An 18,713-nucleotide genomic window follows, 5' to 3' on the forward strand; every position below is an offset into this window, starting at 1 on the left:
ATCTGTCACCATGGCAACCAGCTCCCTGCACTGTTGGACCTGGGATGAAGTTGATGCAGCCGTGGGTTGTCATGGTGACAGGACGGCGCTGTGGGGGTGGGTCCCCAGTCCCCCCTTAGTTATGGGGGGAGGGGAAAGGGCTTCATCATCTCCTCCCCCTCCAGGAAACTGAGACCCCCCCCAAGCTCCCCACGTGGGACTGGGGGGACCCCAGCCCTGGTGCCTGGCTGGACCCCAGGTGTGTGAGGGGGCACCCCCCCACCACACGCCAGCCCCTCTCTGCCCCACGGGCAGCCTGCAGGAGGGACACAGGGGCCTAGCCTGCCCTCCATGGGGCACCCTTTGCGACATGAACTGGCTGGGGGTGATAGTGGGGGGCTGGAGCGGGGGGGTGCCCCACTGATGAGGCACGGTGCCGGCATCTCTGGGCCTGTTGGCTACCGGAGGCTGGCACGGCCCTCGGGCCGACACAAAGGTCCATTTTCACCAAGACAGTGACCCACAGGGAGAGCTCAGCTGGAGAAAGATTTCCCTGGAGCCGCGCCAAATGGCCCAGCACTGGGAGGGGAGTGGGGGCTAGTGGTTAGAGAAGGGGGCTGGGAGGCAGGACTCCTGGGTTCTCTCCCAAGTTTGGGGAGGGGAGTGGGGACTAATGGTCCAAGCAGGGGGCTGGGGGTCAGGACTCCCGGGTTCTATCCACAGCTTGGGGAGGGGAGTGGGTCCAAAGGGTTAGAGCTGGGGGTGGGGGCCGAACTCCTGGGTTCTCTCCCCAGTGCCGATACAAACACAGACCCAGGGGCTTTGTTAGCTCATTTCATGGTTTATTTATCCACTGGTCTGCCTTGGCTTGCCAGGCAAAGGGATCCAGCAACATCTGCGTCTCCCCGGCACGCAGCCCCGGCTGGCCCCACAATCCCCTCCGCTGACAGGTGGAAAGCCCAGCTGAGGGGCTGGGAATCCCCTTGTCTGCACAGCGCCCGCTGGGCCTGGGTGGTGCCCGCGGGAGACGGTGCCCAGAGACAGCTGGGCTTAGGTCGGCGTTGTTTTCTTCTTTACCTTCCTTTGGCTGGGCCAAGCTTTGGGCAAGGAATTCATACCATTTTCCTGGGTTTGTTCTAACCGTAGAAAGAGCAGCAATGTCGCACGAGCTGCCCTGAAAGGAGACCCAGCTTTGGGGTTTTAACCAGGCCCGTTTTCCTCCTCAGTGCTAGCCACGCGTGTGGGTCGAACAGTGATTAACTTTTGAACACAGCCCCTATTAGCTAGAATTAGTTCCCACCACTTCTCTGGAAGGCCAGCCAGCTTCGAGCTTTCAACCCAGAGCGGTTTTCTCCAAACTGGTATCCAGGCATTGGAGTAGGATATGGATCATTTTTTTAAAAAAATATTGTCTTATTCTGGGGGTTTTGTTGGACTGTAGAAATGGCCGCAAAGTTAACGCCGTCTTCAGTGGAAGACACAGTGAGTCTGGGGATTTTTAACGCCCTGTGTTTTCTGTAACTGTTACTTGATTGTCTGAGTACAAGAAGTACGAATGGGTTTTTTACAGATTTTCCTATTATTGGGTTTTTATTGAACCCCCAAAATAGCAGCACTGTTCCTTCACCCTGTTATTTTTCCCAGAAGGAGCCAGAAATTTCGGAAAGGGGCATTTTTCTCCTAACAGAATAGAATAGAATAGAGAGGTTTTGATTCAAATGGTCTTTTTACCTTTAAAAAGGGAACAAGGTCATGGAATAATATCTCATCCTCCCCGCCGAAATTGGGACCATTTCCCTTTTCACTCTGAGCATTCGCCTCCAGAATCCTCCCCGAGTGTCTGCCTATGGTAAACAATTTGATTTTTTTCAATATACACATTATCGAGTATCTGAACTAAGTCATCCTTTTTGGTCTCCTCTTCTTCCTAGTGATAATCAGCACATCGAGCAGCTTTCGTCGGCGGAAAGCGATCAGGACCGTGCTGGGAGGCATGAGAGGCTTTTGGGTTTTAACACAGACTGGATTTCTCCCAACTGGTATCCAGACATTTGAGTTGGCATGCCAGTAATTTTGCAGTAAAGTAACGCCTCTGGCTCCGTGGCAGGCTGGGGTGGTCTCTTCTTCTGTGAGCCCCAGCCGTCCATAGGGCCAGCCAGCCAGACCTGATTTCTAGCCTAAAGCTACCCCCCCCCCCCGATTTGTTAATAAAACCAAGAGAAAAACACATGCAGGGAGCAAAGAAGGTGTCACAAGGGCGCGTGGCCCCCACCGGCTCTTTCTTTCCTTCCACAGGTGGGTCTGACCATGAATCCGAGCTCCCCGTCAAGCAGGAGCGGCCAGGCGGGAGGGGACGGGGGGCTCCGGCAGACAGCAGAGCTGCGGGGCGGGCTCCCCTCAGGACCCCGCATTACGCCTGTCGCCCAATAAGGACGTCGTCTCGTCGGCGCTCCTGCGAGATTCTGCAACGAAAACACAGACGGGGGAGCCTTCAACCAGCGAACTCGCCGATGTGCTGGTAAGGGGGTGGGGACTAGGAGTTAGAGCAGTGGGGGCTGGGTGCCAGGACTCCTGGGTTCTCTCCTGGCTCGGGGATGGGGGTAGTGTCCAGGACTCCTGGGTTCTCTCCTGGTTCTGGGAGGGGGGTGAGGTCTGGGAGTTAGAGCAGGGGGGTTCTGGGCGCCAGGACTCCTGGGTTCTCTCCTGGCTCTGGGAGGGGAGTGGGGTATGGGGGTTAGAGCAGGTGGGGGCTGGGAGCCGGGACTCCTGGGTTCTCTCCCGGCTCTGGGAGGGGGGTGGGGTATGGGGGTCAGAGCAGGGGGGTGCTGGGTGCCAGGACTCCTGGGTTCTCTCCTGGCTCGGGGATGGGGGTAGTGTCCAGGACTCCTGGGTTCTCTCCTGGTTCTGGGAGGGGGGTGAGGTCTGGGAGTTAGAGCAGGGGGGTTCTGGGCGCCAGGACTCCTGGGTTCTCTCCTGGCTCTGGGAGGGGAGTGGGGTATGGGGGTTAGAGCAGGTGGGGGCTGGGAGCCGGGACTCCTGGGTTCTCTCCCGGCTCTGGGAGGGGGGTGGGGTATGGGGGTCAGAGCAGGGGGGTGCTGGGTGCCAGGACTCCTGGGTTCTCTCCCGGCTCTGGGAGGGGGGTAGTGTCCAGGACTCCTGGGTTCTCTCCCGGTTCTGGGAGGGGGGTGAGGTCTGGGAGTTAGAGCAGGGGGGTGCTGGGCGCCAGGACTCCTGGGTTCTCTCCTGGCTCGGGGAGGGGTGCCTAGTGGTTAGAGCAGGCTGAACATTCCCTTCTACCTCTAACAGCAGCAGCTGCACTCCATGGCCATCTCCTCCAAATGCCCTCGTGCCTCAGTTTACCTCCCTCATGACCGGCACTGGGGTGGATGATTCCCCGGAGCTGCTGGCCCTGACTAGCTTAATTCCAGCCCTGACGTGGCTCAATCAGCAGATTAGCCAATTGCCGGCTAATTAGTGTCACCAGCCTCCGCTCAGTCAGCCAGTTTGCAGCTGGTCCAGCTGGTTGCAGGGGAACAGCTGCTGTTCCATCCGGACACCACCTAACGCTGCCCCAGCCGGTCTGGAGCCAGATCCTGAGCCGGTGTCAATCTGGAGCGACTCCACTGACCTCCAGGGAGTCAGGGCTGGATTCTGATCTAAGAGTAACTTGTTAACCTGGCCTCAGTGGGAGCTAAATATCATGAGTGTGCAATTCAAAGGGAAACTGAGGCACGGAGAGAAAATCCAGGGATGGAACCCAGGAGTCCCGGCTCCCAGTATCCCTGCTCCTCTGCAGATAGGAATAGTTTAGGGCCTCAGAAGAATAGCAGCGCAGTTATTATTGCACCCAGTGCAGTGCAACATGCAAACGTCACTGCAGAGATGGAAACTTAAACCTCAGGCCAATAATATTTTATCCATCCCCGTACACGGGCTTGGGCTCTGGATCTAGTCCACCTCTCCCCGGATCCATATCTGTGTGTCTGCCCCATGCCACGCCCCCACCACCCAGGTCCCTCTGTCCTCCCCCCGGATCCATATCTGGGTGTCTTCCCCCTTCCCCATCCATCCATCCATCCATCCTCCCCCCGGATCCATATGTGTGTCTGCCCCATACCCCCCATGCATCCATCTGTCCTGCCCCCTGGATCCATATCTGTGTTTCTGGCCCATACCTCCTTGTTCATCCCTCCTGCCCCCAGATCCATACATGTGTCTGCCCCATATGCCCCAATCCATCCCTCTTTCCTCCCCACTGGATCTATATCTGTGTGTCTGCCCCATACCCCATCGTCCATCCATCCTCCCCTGGATCCATATGTGTGTCTGCCCCATACGCCACTGTTCCCCCCCACCGCAGATACCCATTCATCCCTCCCGGGTGCCCCGCTCACCCCCCCCCCAGGTACCTCTCTTCCGCCTGCACAGCCGCTTGATGACATGCCACATCCATTGCACGAGGAGGCAGAAGCATTTGCACTGGTCGCACATCGCAGGCTCACCTGCGCCTGGGGAGGAATGGGGGGGAAAGTCGGGGCCAGTGGTCAGGCAGCGCTGGGGCCAGATTCTCTCCTGCCTGCCTCGCCAATCCGCTGCCGGGCTGGAGTCTGCTCACAGCCCCCGGGCGCCGACCTCCTGCCCCCCCCTCCTGGGCACAGGCACAGCTCGCCTGGGGTGGGGCGTCCCGGCTCCGTGCCAGGATCCCGGCGTGATCCCGCCACACCCTGTCCGGGGAGGGCCCCGCACACGCAGAGATCAGCTCCCACCCCCGGCCGTGCCATTTCTCCAGGGTCGGCGCTACGGGCAGCTCCTCCCACTCGCCCGTCGTCGCGGCTCCTAGCATAATTAACCGCCCCACCCGCCCGCCTCCACAGCAAGAACCAGATTCCTGTGCCAACCTGCCGGGCGCCTCCTGGCTAGACCCCGGTCGCCCTGAATCATCGGCCAAACCAGTTTGAGTCCGTGTCGTGAGAAGACCAGCACCAGCCGCGGCGGGCTGGCTCCAGATTCACACCAGGGCTGGCCCGGACTCCCCTGACCTCAGCTGGGTCATTTGGGATTTAAACGGGGGTCGCTGGAACCAGGACCCAGCTGCAGCCGCCCCCCACCCCCGGGCTCAAGGGTCAGCGGGAGAGCTCTGACCGATCTCCAGTCCCAGAATCCGAGGGACTGCCCTGATCGGGTCGTTTGACGACCTCTCTGAGCCAGGACTTCCCTGAATTAATTCCCGATTCAACTAGAACAGATCCTTCCAAGCAAACTCCCGGGCTCAGTCGAAACACAGCCGGGGCGGGGACTCTGCCTCGACCCTCCGTAAAGTGTCCCCAGGGTTAATTCCCCTCCCTGTTACAAAGTCACACCTTGTTTCCCATCTGCATTTGGCTGGTGCCGGGTCCAGTCATCCGAGAGGAAAACTCTCTAACCTGGAATTTCTGCTCCCCCTTCCAGCCACGCCTAGAGGGGCTCCTGTCTCCCCGTAACCTGTCTGTGCAGCTAAACGGACTGAGCTCCTGGAGTCGGGGTTTCTAGCTCTTCCATAATTTTCGTGGCTCTTCTTTGAGCCCTCAGCAACGGATTGATGCCCTCCTCAAATTGGGGGCCCCCAGAACTGGACCCCAGCCACAGCCGCACCGGGGCCGAATCCAGAGGGCAAATCCCATCTCGGCTCCTGCTCCAGGGTGCTGTTTACACGGCCCAGGATGGCGTCGGCACTTTCTCCGCCTCGCCCCCAAATCTTTGCCAGAGCCCCTGTTTCCCAGGAGGGAGCACCCCAGGCCCAGACACCTCTAAGAGCTACTGGGCCATGGGCTGGCGTGGCGTATCCCCTCCGTTCCCCTCCAGAAGATCCTTACCGGTCTCCGGCGTCGTCCCGCTCCGGGTGCCTCTCCCTTATCCTCTGGGAACGGCCCCGGGTTTATATATCCGCCTCCCCGCCCTGAATGCCCAGACCAGCTGGATCACAGCAGGGCGAAGTCACGGGGTGGGGAGAAGTTGGGGTGTTTTCACAACTGCCCCAGAGCAGCCAGTAGGGTTGGTAGCCTGCCAGGTTGTCACTGAACCCAGCATCCTCCACCCCACCCCTCGCCGGGGTCTCTGAGGCGGGGCAGAGCTCTGGTGGCAGGCCTGGAGGGGGGTGTGATTCTTTCTGGGGGGCTAAGGCGGGGGATGAGATTTGGGGGAGGTGGAATTGGGGCACGGCAGATCTGAAACCCCGCCTCCTGGCTCCATTTATGGGATCTAGGATGGGGGGGGCTGATTCCCCATCCCTGCCCCCCTCACGTGAGCTGGGATTTGTGGGGAGCCTTGTCGCTCTAGGAGGGCGTCTGATCCTCTCTCTCTGCCCTCCTGGCTTGAGCTAGGATCTGGAGGGCCCTGCCCCTATGGGGGTGTCTTCACCCTTTGCCCCCCAAGTTCGTGGGTATCTGGGCAGGGTACATGAAGCGAATGCAGAATGACATCTCAGAAATCCCAGCGGTTATGCGTTGGGGTGGGATGGGGGCCTGGCCAGGGTGTGGGGCAGGGAGGGGGCGGACTGGGTGGGCCTGGCTGAAAAGGGGGCCTCCCAGCTGGCCGAGGTGGCCGGTGCGAGGCCCGGCTCAGTGGCCGGCTTGGGCTACGTGACCAAGGACACGCGTGGTCCTCCAGGAAGCTGCTGCCTGGGGTCCATGTCCAGCCCGGTGCTCGTTGGGCCAGGCCTCATTTGCATACCGGTCCTGGGACAGTTTGGTGAAAATCAAGCGAAGTTTGGAGCTGGGGGGGGAAGGGAGGGAGGGGCCGTAAAACGCTGTTTCCCGTGTTGGGAGGGGAAAGGAAACCGGAGGGCAGGAAATACAGCCGGGACGGAGGCTCGCCCTCACCGAAAGGACAGGCCACCGTGGTTGACTAAGGAAGCCTGTGACGGACTCAATCAGGAGAGGAGAAAAGGAGTTTCCTGGCCTGGGTGCCCCCAACAGCCCTGTGAATATAAGATCCCCCAGGTGGGGTCAGAGCATGGTCCATCTTGCCCAGTGTCTTCTAGCAGTCAGAGGGTTAGGGTCACCCTTCGTGTGGGCTTATGTCCCTGGCTATCTTGGCTAATTGAAGGACCAGTCCTCCAGGAACGTATCCATATCTTTTCTGAACCCTGTGATCCTTTTGCCCATCAGGTCATGCCCCCAGCGGTGAGTTCCACAGGTTGGCTATGCGCCGCGTGAACACGTACGTCCTTGGGGGTTGCGTTCCTTTCCTCGGGTGCCCCTGGGCTCTGTATGGGGGGACAGGAGAGCTGAGCTCGGGCGGTAGCGTTCAGTTGGCTGGGGCCAAAGCCAGAGGAGGCGGCTGCCCAGCTGAGGGACGCTGGGACCAGCCCTCAAAGCAGAAGCCATTGCCGCTGGGTTGGGTGACGGGGCAGCCCCCCAGCCCTTCCCTTCCATGGATCTGCCCGATGTTTGCTTGTTGTGGTCGTGCTGTGAGGTGTTTGAAGCCTGAAGCTGCCAACTGGGGAAGCGATCTAGGATCCCAAACCCGGACGGGTTTCCCCACCCGGTGGTTACAGGAACTTTAAGCTCAGGAGAGAGGGTGGGTAAGTCTCTTTCTCCACCCTTCCCTACAACATATCCCCCCACCCCACTGTGTCCAGATCCCCTTCCCCTTCAGCCATTAGCCGGTTACAAGCCATTGTCACCTTGAGGTTTCACCAAAGCGTTTGAGTAGAAGCATTAATTTTTAATGGGTTTTCTTCTTCATTTTTTAAGTTAACCATAAAAATAGTAAAACAAAAATCACCGTCCCTGTCACCTGTTCTTGTGGTTTTTTTACTGGAAGGGACATTTTCCTCCAAGCTGTTAGCCAAGCATTTGAGTGCAATAAGTATTTTTTACAGCTTTTCTTCCGATGAGGTATTTTTACCTCCGAAATAGCAGACACATCCATTCTTCTTTTCGCCTGTGGTTTAGTTCAGTGGTTTTCAACCTGTGCTCCGCCGACCCTTGGGGGTCCACAGACTCTGCCCAAGGGGTCCACCAAAGGTGGTTGTTACCATCGAACGATTGTTTTCGATCTCTGATCCGCGGCCTCCCAGGGGTCCACAGAAAACGGGTCCACGGCTCGAAATTTTGCAGTGGTCCGCAAATGACAAAAGGTTGAAACCCACTGGGTTCGTTGAAGAAGTTTTTAGAAATAAGCATTTTTCTTCTACCTGTCAGCCAAGCATCTGAGCACAACACATAGTCATTTTGTTGCAGCTTTTCTGAACAGTGGGTTTATTTTTTACCTGAGCAGGAGCAGCAAAATGCAGTCGTCTCTTCAGCTGTTTTTTAGTTCAAGGTTTTAGCAATAAGTGTTTTTCTCCTAGCTATTAGCCAAACATTGGAGTATAACACGTGTTAATTTTGAGAAAGCTTTCCTTACCATTGGATTTTTTGAACCTTAGAAATAGCAGCAGTCTTCCCCTTACCTATCTTTTAGTTACAGGTTTCAGAGAAGAGCCCTGTGCTCCGAACGGTTAGGCAAGTATTGGAGTATAATAGGGGACGGAATGAAGCGAAGGTTTCACAATTACCACCAGGGCTGGTAGATCCAGTCTTGGCTGGCACAGGTGTGGGCGTCTGGCTTCAGCTTCCCCAGGAGCGCGATTGCTCAAGGGATCTAAGGTGACGCTGGAATTTTTCCCCACCTTCCCATCCGGCTCTTGATCGGCTTCTCTCCTGTCATTAGAAACCTGGCTCCGAGCTCCCTCCCCACCTTCTCTAGCCACCAGACCCCATTCCCCTTCCAGAGCTGAGAGAAGAGTCCAGCAGTCCTGGCTCCCTGCCCTAGACCCCTATTGATCGTGGACCCCAGTGAGCGAGGTGCTGCACGTTCAGGGGTGTGGGGACACGGTGACACCAGCCCCTTCTCGGGGGATTAGACCCCATTTGTCCCCCTCCAGGCCCCCGAATCTTAAAGGGCCAGTTGTCCATCCCCCTCACCCCGCCCCAGTTCCCTACGTGGGGCGGGATCCACCAGTGGGAGAGATTGACAGGCGCTTGGCCAGGGCTGGGCCCAGCATCGGGCCCCTTGCCGCGATGTGGGATCCCTCTGGCCAAAACGGTGACCCCACGTGGGGCTGTAGCCAGCCAGGCGTCACTGGGGGGACACACGCCGAGGCCAGCCTGGGGCCTCCACGTTGGGGGCAGGTCGAACTGATGCCCAGTCGGACAGGCCCCGGCGCTATTTTGGGGCTCGCGGTGGCCCCTGGGAGGCTGGCTGGGGTAGGGGGAGCTGCATGGAGAGCGGGGGGGGGCAGGAGCTGGGGGGTGAGCGTGAAATGGGCGGGGCCCCCTTTAAGAGCCAGCCTGGGTATTGGGTAGCGGCCCCTTTAAGAGCTTGAGTAACACGCGGCGGCCCCTTTAAGAAGAGGAGAAACAGGGAGCGGCCCCTTTAAGAGCGTCCCCTCCCCGCTCCCCCTCCCAAGTCCTGGGTCACGTGGCGAGGGAGCGGCCCCGCCCCCATCCGCCGGAGTGCGCGCCGGAACGAAGCCCCCTGAGTGCGCCTGCGCGGCCCGGGCCCGATCCCGATCGCTGCTGCCGGGCTCAGGCTGCTCCACGCGGCTCGCGCCGCCGGGATGGTGAGGGCGTGACGTCACTGCCCCCCGGGGAACCCCCGCCGCGGGGAGGGGAGCATGCGGGGGGGGGCGGAGCGGGGAGTGTGCCCGGGGGGGGGAGCCCGGAGGCGCGCAGGGCTGGGGGAGCGGCGGGGGAGCCGGGGGATAATGGGGGGGGGGAGCCGGGGGCTGCGCGGGGGGGGGGAGCCGGGGGATAACGGGGGGGGGCTGCGCGGGGGGGGGGGAGCCGGGAGCTGCGCGGGGGGGGGGAACCGGGGGATAACGGGGGGGGGCTGCGCGGGGGGGGGAGCCGGGGGATAACGGGGGGGGGCTGCGCGGGGGGGGAGCCGGGGGCTGCACGGGGGGGGGAGCCGGGGGATAACGGGGGGGGGCTGCGCGGGGGGGGGAGCCGGGGGCTGCGCGGGGGGGGGGGAGCCGGGGGATAACGGGGGGGGGGGAACCGGGGGATAACGGGGGGGGCTGCGCGGGGGGGGGAGCCGGGGGATAACGGGGGGGGGGCTGCGCGGGGGGGGGGAGCCGGGGGCTGCACGGGGGGGGGAGCCGGGGGATAACGGGGGGGCGCTGGGTGAACAGTGTCCTACACTTCTCCAGCTGCTGGAGGCAAGTGGGGGGCCCCCGGCCGGGGGGGGGCATTGGCTGGAGGCCCCCTCGCTGGGTGCGGCGTGGAGGGGCTCCGGGGGGCTGACATGCATCAGCCCCCCCCCCCCGACCCGACGGCTGGCCCCAGGGTTTGGGGGGGCACCAGCGGGGGGGCGCTGAGCAGCAGGAGGATGGGGTCAGGGAGCACGGGGTGGCCGCAGGCTGGTGGTGGTCAGGTGCCCCGGACCAAGGGGGGCAGTGGGGGGGCGGGGAGCAGTGATGTCTCTGTCTCTCCAAGGGGGGTCTCACCTCGCCCCCCCCCGCCCCCTCTCGTCTCCGCAGCTTTTCTATTCGTTCTTCAAATCCCTGGTGGGGAAGGACGTGGTGGTGGAGTTGAAAAACGATCTGAGGTGAGTCTTCGTGCCAGCCCCCCCCCCCCCCAACCACTAGCCCCCCCAGAGCCGGGGAGTGAACCCAGGCGTCCTGGCTCCCAGACCCCCCCGCTCTAACCCACCAGACCCCACTTCCCTCCCAGAGCCGGGGAGTGAACCCAGGCGTCCTGGTTCCCAGACCCCCCCGCTCTAACCCACCAGACCCCACTCCCCTCCCAGAGCCAGGGAGTGAACCCAGGCGTCCTGGCTCCCAGACCCCCTGCTCTAACCCACCAGGCCACACTCGCCTCCCAGAGCGGGGGTAGAACCCAGGAGTCCGGGCTCCCCGCACCCCTCACCGCTGTAACCACTGTGCCCCGTTTCCCTGTGGTAACACCCCTCCCTCTCTGTTGCAGTATCTGTGGGACCCTCCATTCTGTGGATCAGGTGAGAAACGTCCAGGTTATTTTCAGGGCGTGTCCCCTCCTCGGTGGGCCTGGCCCAGGAGATCCCCCCCTACACCTCTTGGGTCTGGATCGGAGCCGGCGCCCCCCGATCCTGCCCCCCGAACCAGCCTGCCCCCTGCCCTGAGGCCAGATCAGAGCTGGTGCCCATAGAGGGGGAAGGCCTCATCTCCCCCCCGCCTCACCTTAAGCCAGTCTGTGCCCCACCCTGGGGCTGCATCGGAGCTGGTGCCCCCTACTGGGGAAAGGCCCCCTGCGGGCTCCCCTCTTCCCCCAAGCCAGCTAGTCCCTGCTCTGGGGCCAGATGGGAGCCAGTGCCCGCGAGAGGGGACAGGCCCCGTGCCCCATCCCCTGCCCCGTGCCCCATCCCCTGCCCCCTGCTTTCTCAGCAGAGCGATGCAGAAGGCAGCCGCTTGCCCCCCTCCGTCTGGGTGTTAACCGTCCATGTGTCTGTCCGTCCTGCCAGTACTTGAACATCAAGCTGACCGACATCAGCGTGACGGATCCGGAGAAGTACCCCCACATGGTAAGGGGCCAGCCCCCCCGGGAGGGGTGGAGGGGGCCCTGCTGGTGGAGTGCGTGGGAAGTGAGTGGGCAGCGGGAGGTTGTTTGGGGGGCTGGGGGGGGGGGCGGGAATCAGAGGTGCTGATGGCATCTCTCTCAGGGTGGGTCTGGGGTCCTGGTCTCCATCCCAGCAGGGGGCGGGGCCACAGACACAGGGGGTGGGGTCTGATCCTCCCAACCTGCAGGGGGGCAGATGCTGACCCCCTACCCCAGCCAGCAGGGGGCGGGGACACACGTGGGGGGCGGGCCCTGACACACCCACACTCCCACAGCCCCCCAGCCAGCCCGGGGCGCTCCCCCTCACCCCGGTCTCTCTCTCTCTCTCTCCCCAGCTGTCGGTGAAGAACTGCTTTATCCGGGGCTCCGTGGTGCGCTACGTGCAGCTGCCGGCAGACGAGGTGGACACGCAGCTGCTCCAGGACGCCGCACGCAAGGAGGCTCTGCAGCAGAAGCAGTGATCTCCCCCACCGCTCACCAAAACACGCCCCCCCCCCCCCCCCCCGTGTCGCAGGGGGCCCTGGACAGAGACCCGCCCTACCCGGCTGCTTCCCTGCCAGCCGTAAAATCCTCCCTGCTTGGCAACTCCTGCCACTGGACCATGGGGCAACTGGTGCTCCCGGACGCCTGGGTCCGTGGCTGCTCCCCGTCCTGGTTGGGAGCAGGAGCTGAGCCCCTATCCAGGAGCCCGGAGGCCTGGGTTCTTCCTTTTCATCCTATGCAAGCCCAGGCCTCCGGACTCCTGGGTTTGTCTGAGCTTGTGCTCAGGAGGGAACAGGAAGAGCAGAGGGGAACCCGGGGCCCTGCATGGGGGCTCAGCTTCTACTCTAGAGAATTGGGTGGGGCTGTGCCCTTTCTAGGGCCCTGGATGCCTGGGTTCAATCCCCCTGCCCCCCGATATCCCCAGATCTAGGACACCTGAATTCTGTGTGCTCCCTGAGCTGCTTATCTCTCATGGGATGAATATCGGGGCAGTTCCTAGGTTTGTTGTGTCTCTCCCCCTTTGGGGAAAAGATTTTGCAGGGGGTCCCTTTTAGTTCTGGTTTGAATCTCTCCAGCCCTCCTCTTTCACCTCCAGGGCCATGGCCAGTTAACCCTCATTTTTATTTTTAAACTCTAATTTCTCCCTGTTCTGTAAGGGGGGTGTTTAGTCCCCCCACCATATCTTTGGGCGGGGGCAGGGACTGAGCTCCTGGGGTGCCATTAACCCCAGTCACTCCCCAGCGGGCAGAAATCTGGAAGAGTTGTGGGGTGTTTGAATTTCCTCTCCATTTCACGGGGGGTGGGGGGCTGAAGTTTTTTTTAGGGTTTGGGCTGAGGGGGCTGAAGGGCTTTTTGTATGTTTGATTCGTGGCTCAAAGACTTAGGTGGAATAAAAGTTTGGAGCCTGGTTACAAACTTTTGTTCTTGTTTGTGGCGAGGTCGACGGTCCGCTCCAGTCCAGCGTCCTCTCTTGGCCCAGACGCCCGGGTTCATCTCCGCGCACCCCCCCGCCCTGCCCATTGTAGATGTTGAGCTGCTGTCCTGGCTTCTGGATGCTTCGGTTGATTTTTGCTTCGCACCTCCCCCCCCAACACACACACACACGGGAGCAGAAGTTGGGCTCCCATGTAGGGCCCCAGATGCCTGGATCGATCCATGTTCCACATGTGGGGAAGCTGAGGCATGGAGCGATACGACTTCCTCAGACTCTTCCGAGCAATCTAGGCCACAGCAGGGCTGAGAGGCCAGGGGTCCGGGCCCACAGCTATGACCCAGTCTTCTCTTGTCTGCTCCCTTGTTGCTGGTGGTGTGTTCAGGGCCCCCAGAGCGGATGGGGGGAGCGGCTGCCCAGTCGGTCCCTTCAGCGTGGTCCATGTTCTCTTTTGCACAGAATGGTGCCTGTCCCTTTAAATAATATTGCATCATCAAACACTTACTATGACCTCACCCTGTGGAAGGCATGGCCCCTTTCGTGTTACATCATTGTCCAATGGGGTCCTGGCACTTTAAATGTTACTCATCAGGCTCCGCCCATTTCTCAGGGTGACCTCATCTTTCACTAACTTTCTGCCCCTGCAAACACTCTTATAGCAGGCTCCGCCCACAGATCTTATTGCATTAACAGGCTCCACCCCTTTTCACATACCCTGTCCTAAGGGATATTGCCGTTTAAGAAATATTACATCATCAGGGAACTCCATGCTCCTCCCCTTTAAAAAGATGTCATCAGACAAGGATCCACCCCTTTCACTGGACTGCCTTCAGTGGGCTCCTCTAAGCTCCTCCCATTAGTGATGTCATCAGGCCCTGCCCTCTTTAAGAGTAGCCATGACCTCACTGGCCAGGCTGAGAGCTGTGGCTTGATGATGTCATAGTGGCTCCTGAAGTCCCGCCCCCTTGAAGAGTATTGTGCAATCCCCCTTCCTGAGGTGAGGTCACTGACATGGGTCCTGCCCCTTTAACTGTCTTGGGTTCCGCCTTGAGGTTCAGGATTGGCTACTTCACCCCAAAAGCAGCTGCTGATTGGATGGCGTGAGATGGGTGGGGATGCAGTGCCAGCCAATGGGAAGGCTGGGTGAGTCTGCAGTCATGCTTCTACAGAGAGAGCAGTGGGGTATAGTGGGTGGGGGCTGGGAGCTGGACTCCTGGGTTCTCTCCCAGCTCTGGGAGGGCAGCGAGGTCTAGTGGTGAGAGCGGGGGGGGGGGGGGCTGGGAGCCAGGACTCCTGGGTTCTCTCCCTGGCTCCTCCTTCCCTATCGAAATGATCACCCTTTAGCCCCACCCCAATCCCATAAACACTCCCCGAATCCCCATCCCTTCCTGCAGCCTGCGCACCCAGGGGTTAACATCCCCCCCCAGCCGCAAATGCTCTGCAAACATCTGGCAAATGCTTTGCACCAGCAGGGCTGATCCCTCCCATCCAGGCCCCCAGAGCCCCCAAGCAGCAGCCCCTCTCCACTAACTCAGAGGCACCCCCCACCCCCCGCCAGTCCCATTTGCAAACTGTTAGCAGACCCCTGGGGGCCGATTGCAGCTGGTGCCACTGCTGGGGGGGGGGGAGAAGAGAGAGGAAAGGGGGGACCCCACCCCTTTCTGCCCCCCCATTCCCAGCAGCCTTTGCAGCTGGCCGCAAGCAGAGGAGACAGGAGCAGAATTTGCAGGCAAAAGGAGAAACCCAGGTACCTTCCTGCTGCAGAATGGGTGGTGGGGAGGGGGCCATGACAGGACCGTGAGGGGCCCTTGGCCTTTGGGGGACCCCACCCCAATATTTAGCATTAATGCAACAGGCCCCATAGCTGGACTGCAGGGGGCAAGGAGTCTGAGTCGGTAGGGGGCGCTCTCCCCTGGCAGTCAGGGCTGGCCCCCATGCCCCAGTGAGGTGCCAGGGGGTGTCGTGCTGCAGGGAGCGGGGCAGGGGGCTCAGTGGGGAGCACCGTGCTAGGGGGTGCTGGGGCAGGGGGAGTGGTGCGGGGGCTCAGCAGGGGGTGCTGGACTGCAGGGAGTGGGGTGGGGGCGCTGTGCTCTGGGGAGCAGGGCTGTGTGGGGTTGCCAGGGCAGGGGTGCTGGGGTGTGGGGCAGGGGCAGTGGGGTGGGGGCTTGGCAGGGGGCTGGGCAGGCAGTGGCAGATGAGGGGGCACCGTGGACTCTTCCCGTCTCTCCCCAGAGGGTGCCCGGGTGGGCTCAGCAGGGGGTGCTGGGATGGGAGGCTCGGCAGGGAACGCGGTGGGCTCACCCCATCTTCGGGCTGGGCAGGGGACACGGTGGGCTCACCCCGTCTTGGGGCGGGGGTCCGGGTGGGGGTACAGGGGGCTCACCCCGTCTCTCCCCAGGGGTGCTCTCCATGCCGGCGCGCCTGGCCCTGGTGGACTGGCTGGACGAAGGCTTCTCCAGCATCATCGAGCTGGCGGCGGTGAGCGAGCCGCGCCGGGACCCCGCCCGCTACCGGCCGGGCCAGGAGGTGGAGGCCCGGTGCCCCCTCTTCAAGGGGCTGAACCGCGCCCGCATCCTGGCCCTCAGCGGTGAGTGAGCGAGTGCCCCCCACAGGCTGGGCACCATGCTGCACTGGCCTCCCCCCTCGTCCCACCCACGGCTCAGTCCGGACGCAGCCACGTCCGTCCCCACCACGTTCGTCCGTCCCTCCATCGTCCCTCCCTCCATCCCCCCTTGCACCTCTCCGTCCGTCCCTCCATCCTCTCCACACCCCCTGTCCGTCCCTCCATCCTGTCTCTTTCTCCGCAGGGGACAGGCAGGAGTTGAAGTGGATCCAGGTCCGGGCCGGGGGGTGTCCCAGGAGCAGCTGGGGGGCCAGGACACTGCGGGGGGCCCCCCACCGCCAGGTGGCGACATGGAGACGGGACAGAGTGCCCTCTGAGAGAAGGAAACACAACACAGGTGGGTGCTGCCCCCCGTGCTGGACACCTGGGTCCCCGTATCCCATCCCTGTCTCCAGCTCCCTAGGGGTGAGAGCCCGGCACTGCTGTCCCGGTCGCCTAGGTCCCATTTCCTGTCCCGGTCTTCAGCCCCCTGGGGTGAGCGCTGCACTGCCATCCCGGACGCCTGGGTCCCATTCCTCTAGAGGCCAAGAAGTCTCATTCAGTGAATGTTTCTTGTCTCATTCCAGGAGGTGATGCCAATGACGTCACCACCTCGGTGCCCGACCCTGAGGGGACCCAGGTGTCCGAGGACGAGGGTCGGGTGACCCCCCAGAGCACCTCATCCTCAGAAACCTGGCGTTCCTCCTCCCCCGACTACTCCCACGTGGACAGCTCTGGCTGCGGGGTTCCCTGCTCCCCTGGCCCTGTGGACCCAGGTGTCCGGGCAGGGCCGACCGAGCTCTGCACCAGGCCTGAGTGCGAGAGGATGCGGCAGGAACTGGAGGTGCTGAGGGACCGATACGCCAAGATGGAGGCTCAGAATGCTGTGCTGGCCCAGAGACTTGGTGAGCCCGGACGCCTGGGTTCTCTAGGACGACAGTGGGGTCTGGTGGGTCAGAGCAAGGGGACAGGGCTGGAAGCCCGGACGCCTGGGTTCTCGTGGAGGAGCATGGGAGCAAGTGGTCACTCCTGTCTCCGCTGCAGGGGGTGTTGTGGAGCCGTCCGGGGAGGTGGACGGCAGCTCCGTGCGACCGGAGCCCGGGCTCTATGAGGACCCTGCGCTACCTCGGAAACATGGGGTGAGCTGAGGGGCAGGGAGTGCAGCGGGGGAGAGTGGGGAACCAGGGGTCCCTATTATAACAGTCTCCTCCCCCACTTTCCTCTGTGCTCCCCTCCCTGCCCCCCAGATGCAGGAGCTGGTGTCGGGAGGGGGCGTGTTCCTCTACCCCACCCAGCTGGCCCTGGCCCACTCCAGCGCCCGCAGCCAGACGGCCCTGGCCCGGCTCCTGCTCGACGTCTTCTTCTCCCGCCAGGAGCAGGCACGGAGCAACCTGTCCGGGGAGAACGGGCTGCACCGCCTCAGCCCCCCCGTCGTCAGCGCCATCGTGGGTGAGTCCGGGGGGGTCAGGCAGTGGTATGGCCCTGGGTGGGCAGGGGCAGGTAATAGTATGGACTGAGAGAGGCAATGATGGTATGGCTCGGGGGGGGGGGGTCAGGCAGTAGTACGGACTGGGAGAGGCCATGATGGTATGGCCCAGGGGGGCGTGGTCAGGCAGTAGTATGGACTGGGAGGGACAATGATGCTATGGCCTGGGGGGCAGGCAGCAGTGCGGACTGGGCAGGGTAATGATGATATAGCCCAGGGATCAGGGTCAGTCAATGGTATGGCCCAGGGGTATGGCCTAGCGGGGGCAATGATGGTATGGCCCAGGGTAGGGCAGGATGATGGTATGGCCCAGCAGTGTGTGTCAGGCAATGGTATGGCCTGGGTGGGGGAGGTCATGGTGATGGTACGGCTCAGGTTGGGCAGGCAGTGGTACGGCCCAGGGGGTGCAAGGTTATGGTACGGCCTGAGGGCGTTAATGGTGGTACGGCCTGGATGGGGGCTGAGGTCATGGTGTAGCCCGGGAGGGCAAGGCAATAATTTGGCCCGGGGGGGGGGGTTATAATGGACTGGTCCATCATAAGGGTATTCCGGGGCAGAGGATCCTGCTGCCATTCACCCCACTTTTCTCTCCCCCCTCAGCCTATGCTGTGGGTCAGTCCCAGTTCCAGCCCAGCAGTGCCGCCGTCATCAAGAACTCGCTGCGCAACAAGCTGGGCTGCCTGAGAGCCCCGTCCCGCCAGCAGGGGGCCAGCAGGGGGCGCCCCGCGGCCTGACACCCTGCATCCTCCCAGCAGGGGGCGCCCCGCGGCCTGACACCCTGCATCCTCCCAGCAGGGGGCGCCTGGGAGAGCTGTGACTGGGGAGTGGTTCCCCTGGGGCTCCGGTTCCATCTGATCTTATTTTCTAATCACCAAACTCCATACCAAAAGAACAGGAGGACGTGTGGCACCTTAGAGACGAACCAATTTATTTGAGCATCAGCTTTCGTGAGCTACAGCTCACTCCGTCGGATGCATTGAGCTGTAGCTCACGAAAGCTGATGCTCAAATAAATTGGTTCGTCTCTAAGGTGCCACACGTCCTCCTGTTCTTTTTGCGACTACAGACTAACATTCCTGCTACTCTGAAACTCAATACAGAAGCTTTTTTGACACCTCCGAGTCCCTGGCCCTTTGTCGGTGGGAGGGACTCAGGACTCCTGGGCTCACTCCCTGGCTCAGGGGGGAGAGTGGGGCCTAGTGGTTAGAGCACGGGGAGCTGGGACTCCTGGGTTCTATTCCTATCTCTATGAAATTTCCTTGTCCAAAAGGGACCCCCAGGGAATGATCTGAAAGCCCTGAGGTAACTGCTCACAAGTGGGGGGACGGGACGGACACTGAGCATCTCCACCAAGGCGGATCCAAGCTGCGCGGGGGATAATAGAATAAGAAAACGGTGGGGTGAGCCCTGAAACCCAGCCCCCACCCCAAGCAGCATGTGTGGGGTGGGGACAAATATCTTATCGGGGGTTTGTACTCCCCCCTCCCCTACGCTTCTAGCCAAGGATGGGGTGGGGTCATGAACCCAGGTGTCCAAGATGGGCTGGCTCTCCTGCCCCAGCCCCCATTTCTCCTCCCCTACCCCACGGGTCACCCCACAGCCCCTCTCCCTTCCCTAGAGTGCCCCCTACCCCCAGTAGTCACCGTACAGAGCTGCAGTGACTCACTCCCGCCGC

The 18,713-nt window shown here is 61.6% G+C and overlaps 2 protein-coding genes across 4 annotated transcripts; both read left to right on the forward strand.

Annotated features, from left to right (window-relative positions):
* Positions 1-9,449: 9,449 nt before the first annotated feature.
* Positions 9,450-12,935, forward strand: LSM2 (LSM2 homolog, U6 small nuclear RNA and mRNA degradation associated). The gene is made up of 5 exons (XM_073310765.2): positions 9,450-9,565; positions 10,484-10,551; positions 10,929-10,959; positions 11,443-11,502; positions 11,873-12,935. The coding sequence occupies exons 1-5, from the start codon at positions 9,563-9,565 to the stop codon at positions 11,996-11,998; spliced, it is 288 nt and encodes a 95-aa protein (XP_073166866.1). The 5' UTR covers positions 9,450-9,562; the 3' UTR covers positions 11,999-12,935.
* A 1,254-nt stretch (positions 12,936-14,189) lies between these two features.
* On the forward strand, positions 14,190-17,958 carry LOC140897690 (uncharacterized). Of its 3 annotated transcripts, none has more exons than XM_073310608.2 (7): positions 14,190-14,698; positions 15,350-15,538; positions 15,759-15,911; positions 16,141-16,458; positions 16,598-16,692; positions 16,801-17,002; positions 17,640-17,865. In XM_073310608.2, exons 2-7 carry the CDS (start codon positions 15,361-15,363, stop codon positions 17,771-17,773), a joined length of 1,080 nt encoding a protein of 359 aa, XP_073166709.1. In that variant the 5' UTR covers positions 14,190-14,698; positions 15,350-15,360; the 3' UTR covers positions 17,774-17,865. The 3 variants fall into 3 exon arrangements, with proteins under 3 accessions (XP_073166709.1, XP_073166711.1, XP_073166710.2); XM_073310610.2 differs by having other exon boundaries at positions 16,927-17,002; XM_073310609.2 differs by lacking the exon at positions 16,598-16,692 and having other exon boundaries at positions 17,640-17,958.
* The last annotated feature ends 755 nt before the right edge of the window (positions 17,959-18,713 follow it).

Source organism: Lepidochelys kempii, chromosome 14, assembly GCF_965140285.1.
Source record: "Lepidochelys kempii isolate rLepKem1 chromosome 14, rLepKem1.hap1, whole genome shotgun sequence".
Classification (NCBI taxonomy): Eukaryota; Metazoa; Chordata; order Testudines; family Cheloniidae; genus Lepidochelys; species Lepidochelys kempii.

Bases quoted from the DNA above. Each gene is read 5' to 3' on its own strand.
- LSM2 (XM_073310765.2), top strand. The intron at 10,552-10,928 runs GTGAGTCTTCGT...TCTCTGTTGCAG, and splicing joins GAGTTGAAAAACGATCTGAG to TATCTGTGGGACCCTCCATT. The intron at 10,960-11,442 runs GTGAGAAACGTC...CCGTCCTGCCAG, and splicing joins CCCTCCATTCTGTGGATCAG to TACTTGAACATCAAGCTGAC.
- LOC140897690 (XM_073310608.2), top strand. From the start codon at position 15,361: ATGCCGGCGCGCCTGGCCCTGGTGGACTGGCTGGACGAAGGCTTCTCC. The intron at 15,539-15,758 runs GTGAGTGAGCGA...CTTTCTCCGCAG, and splicing joins CCGCATCCTGGCCCTCAGCG to GGGACAGGCAGGAGTTGAAG. The intron at 17,003-17,639 runs GTGAGTCCGGGG...CTCCCCCCTCAG, and splicing joins CGTCGTCAGCGCCATCGTGG to CCTATGCTGTGGGTCAGTCC.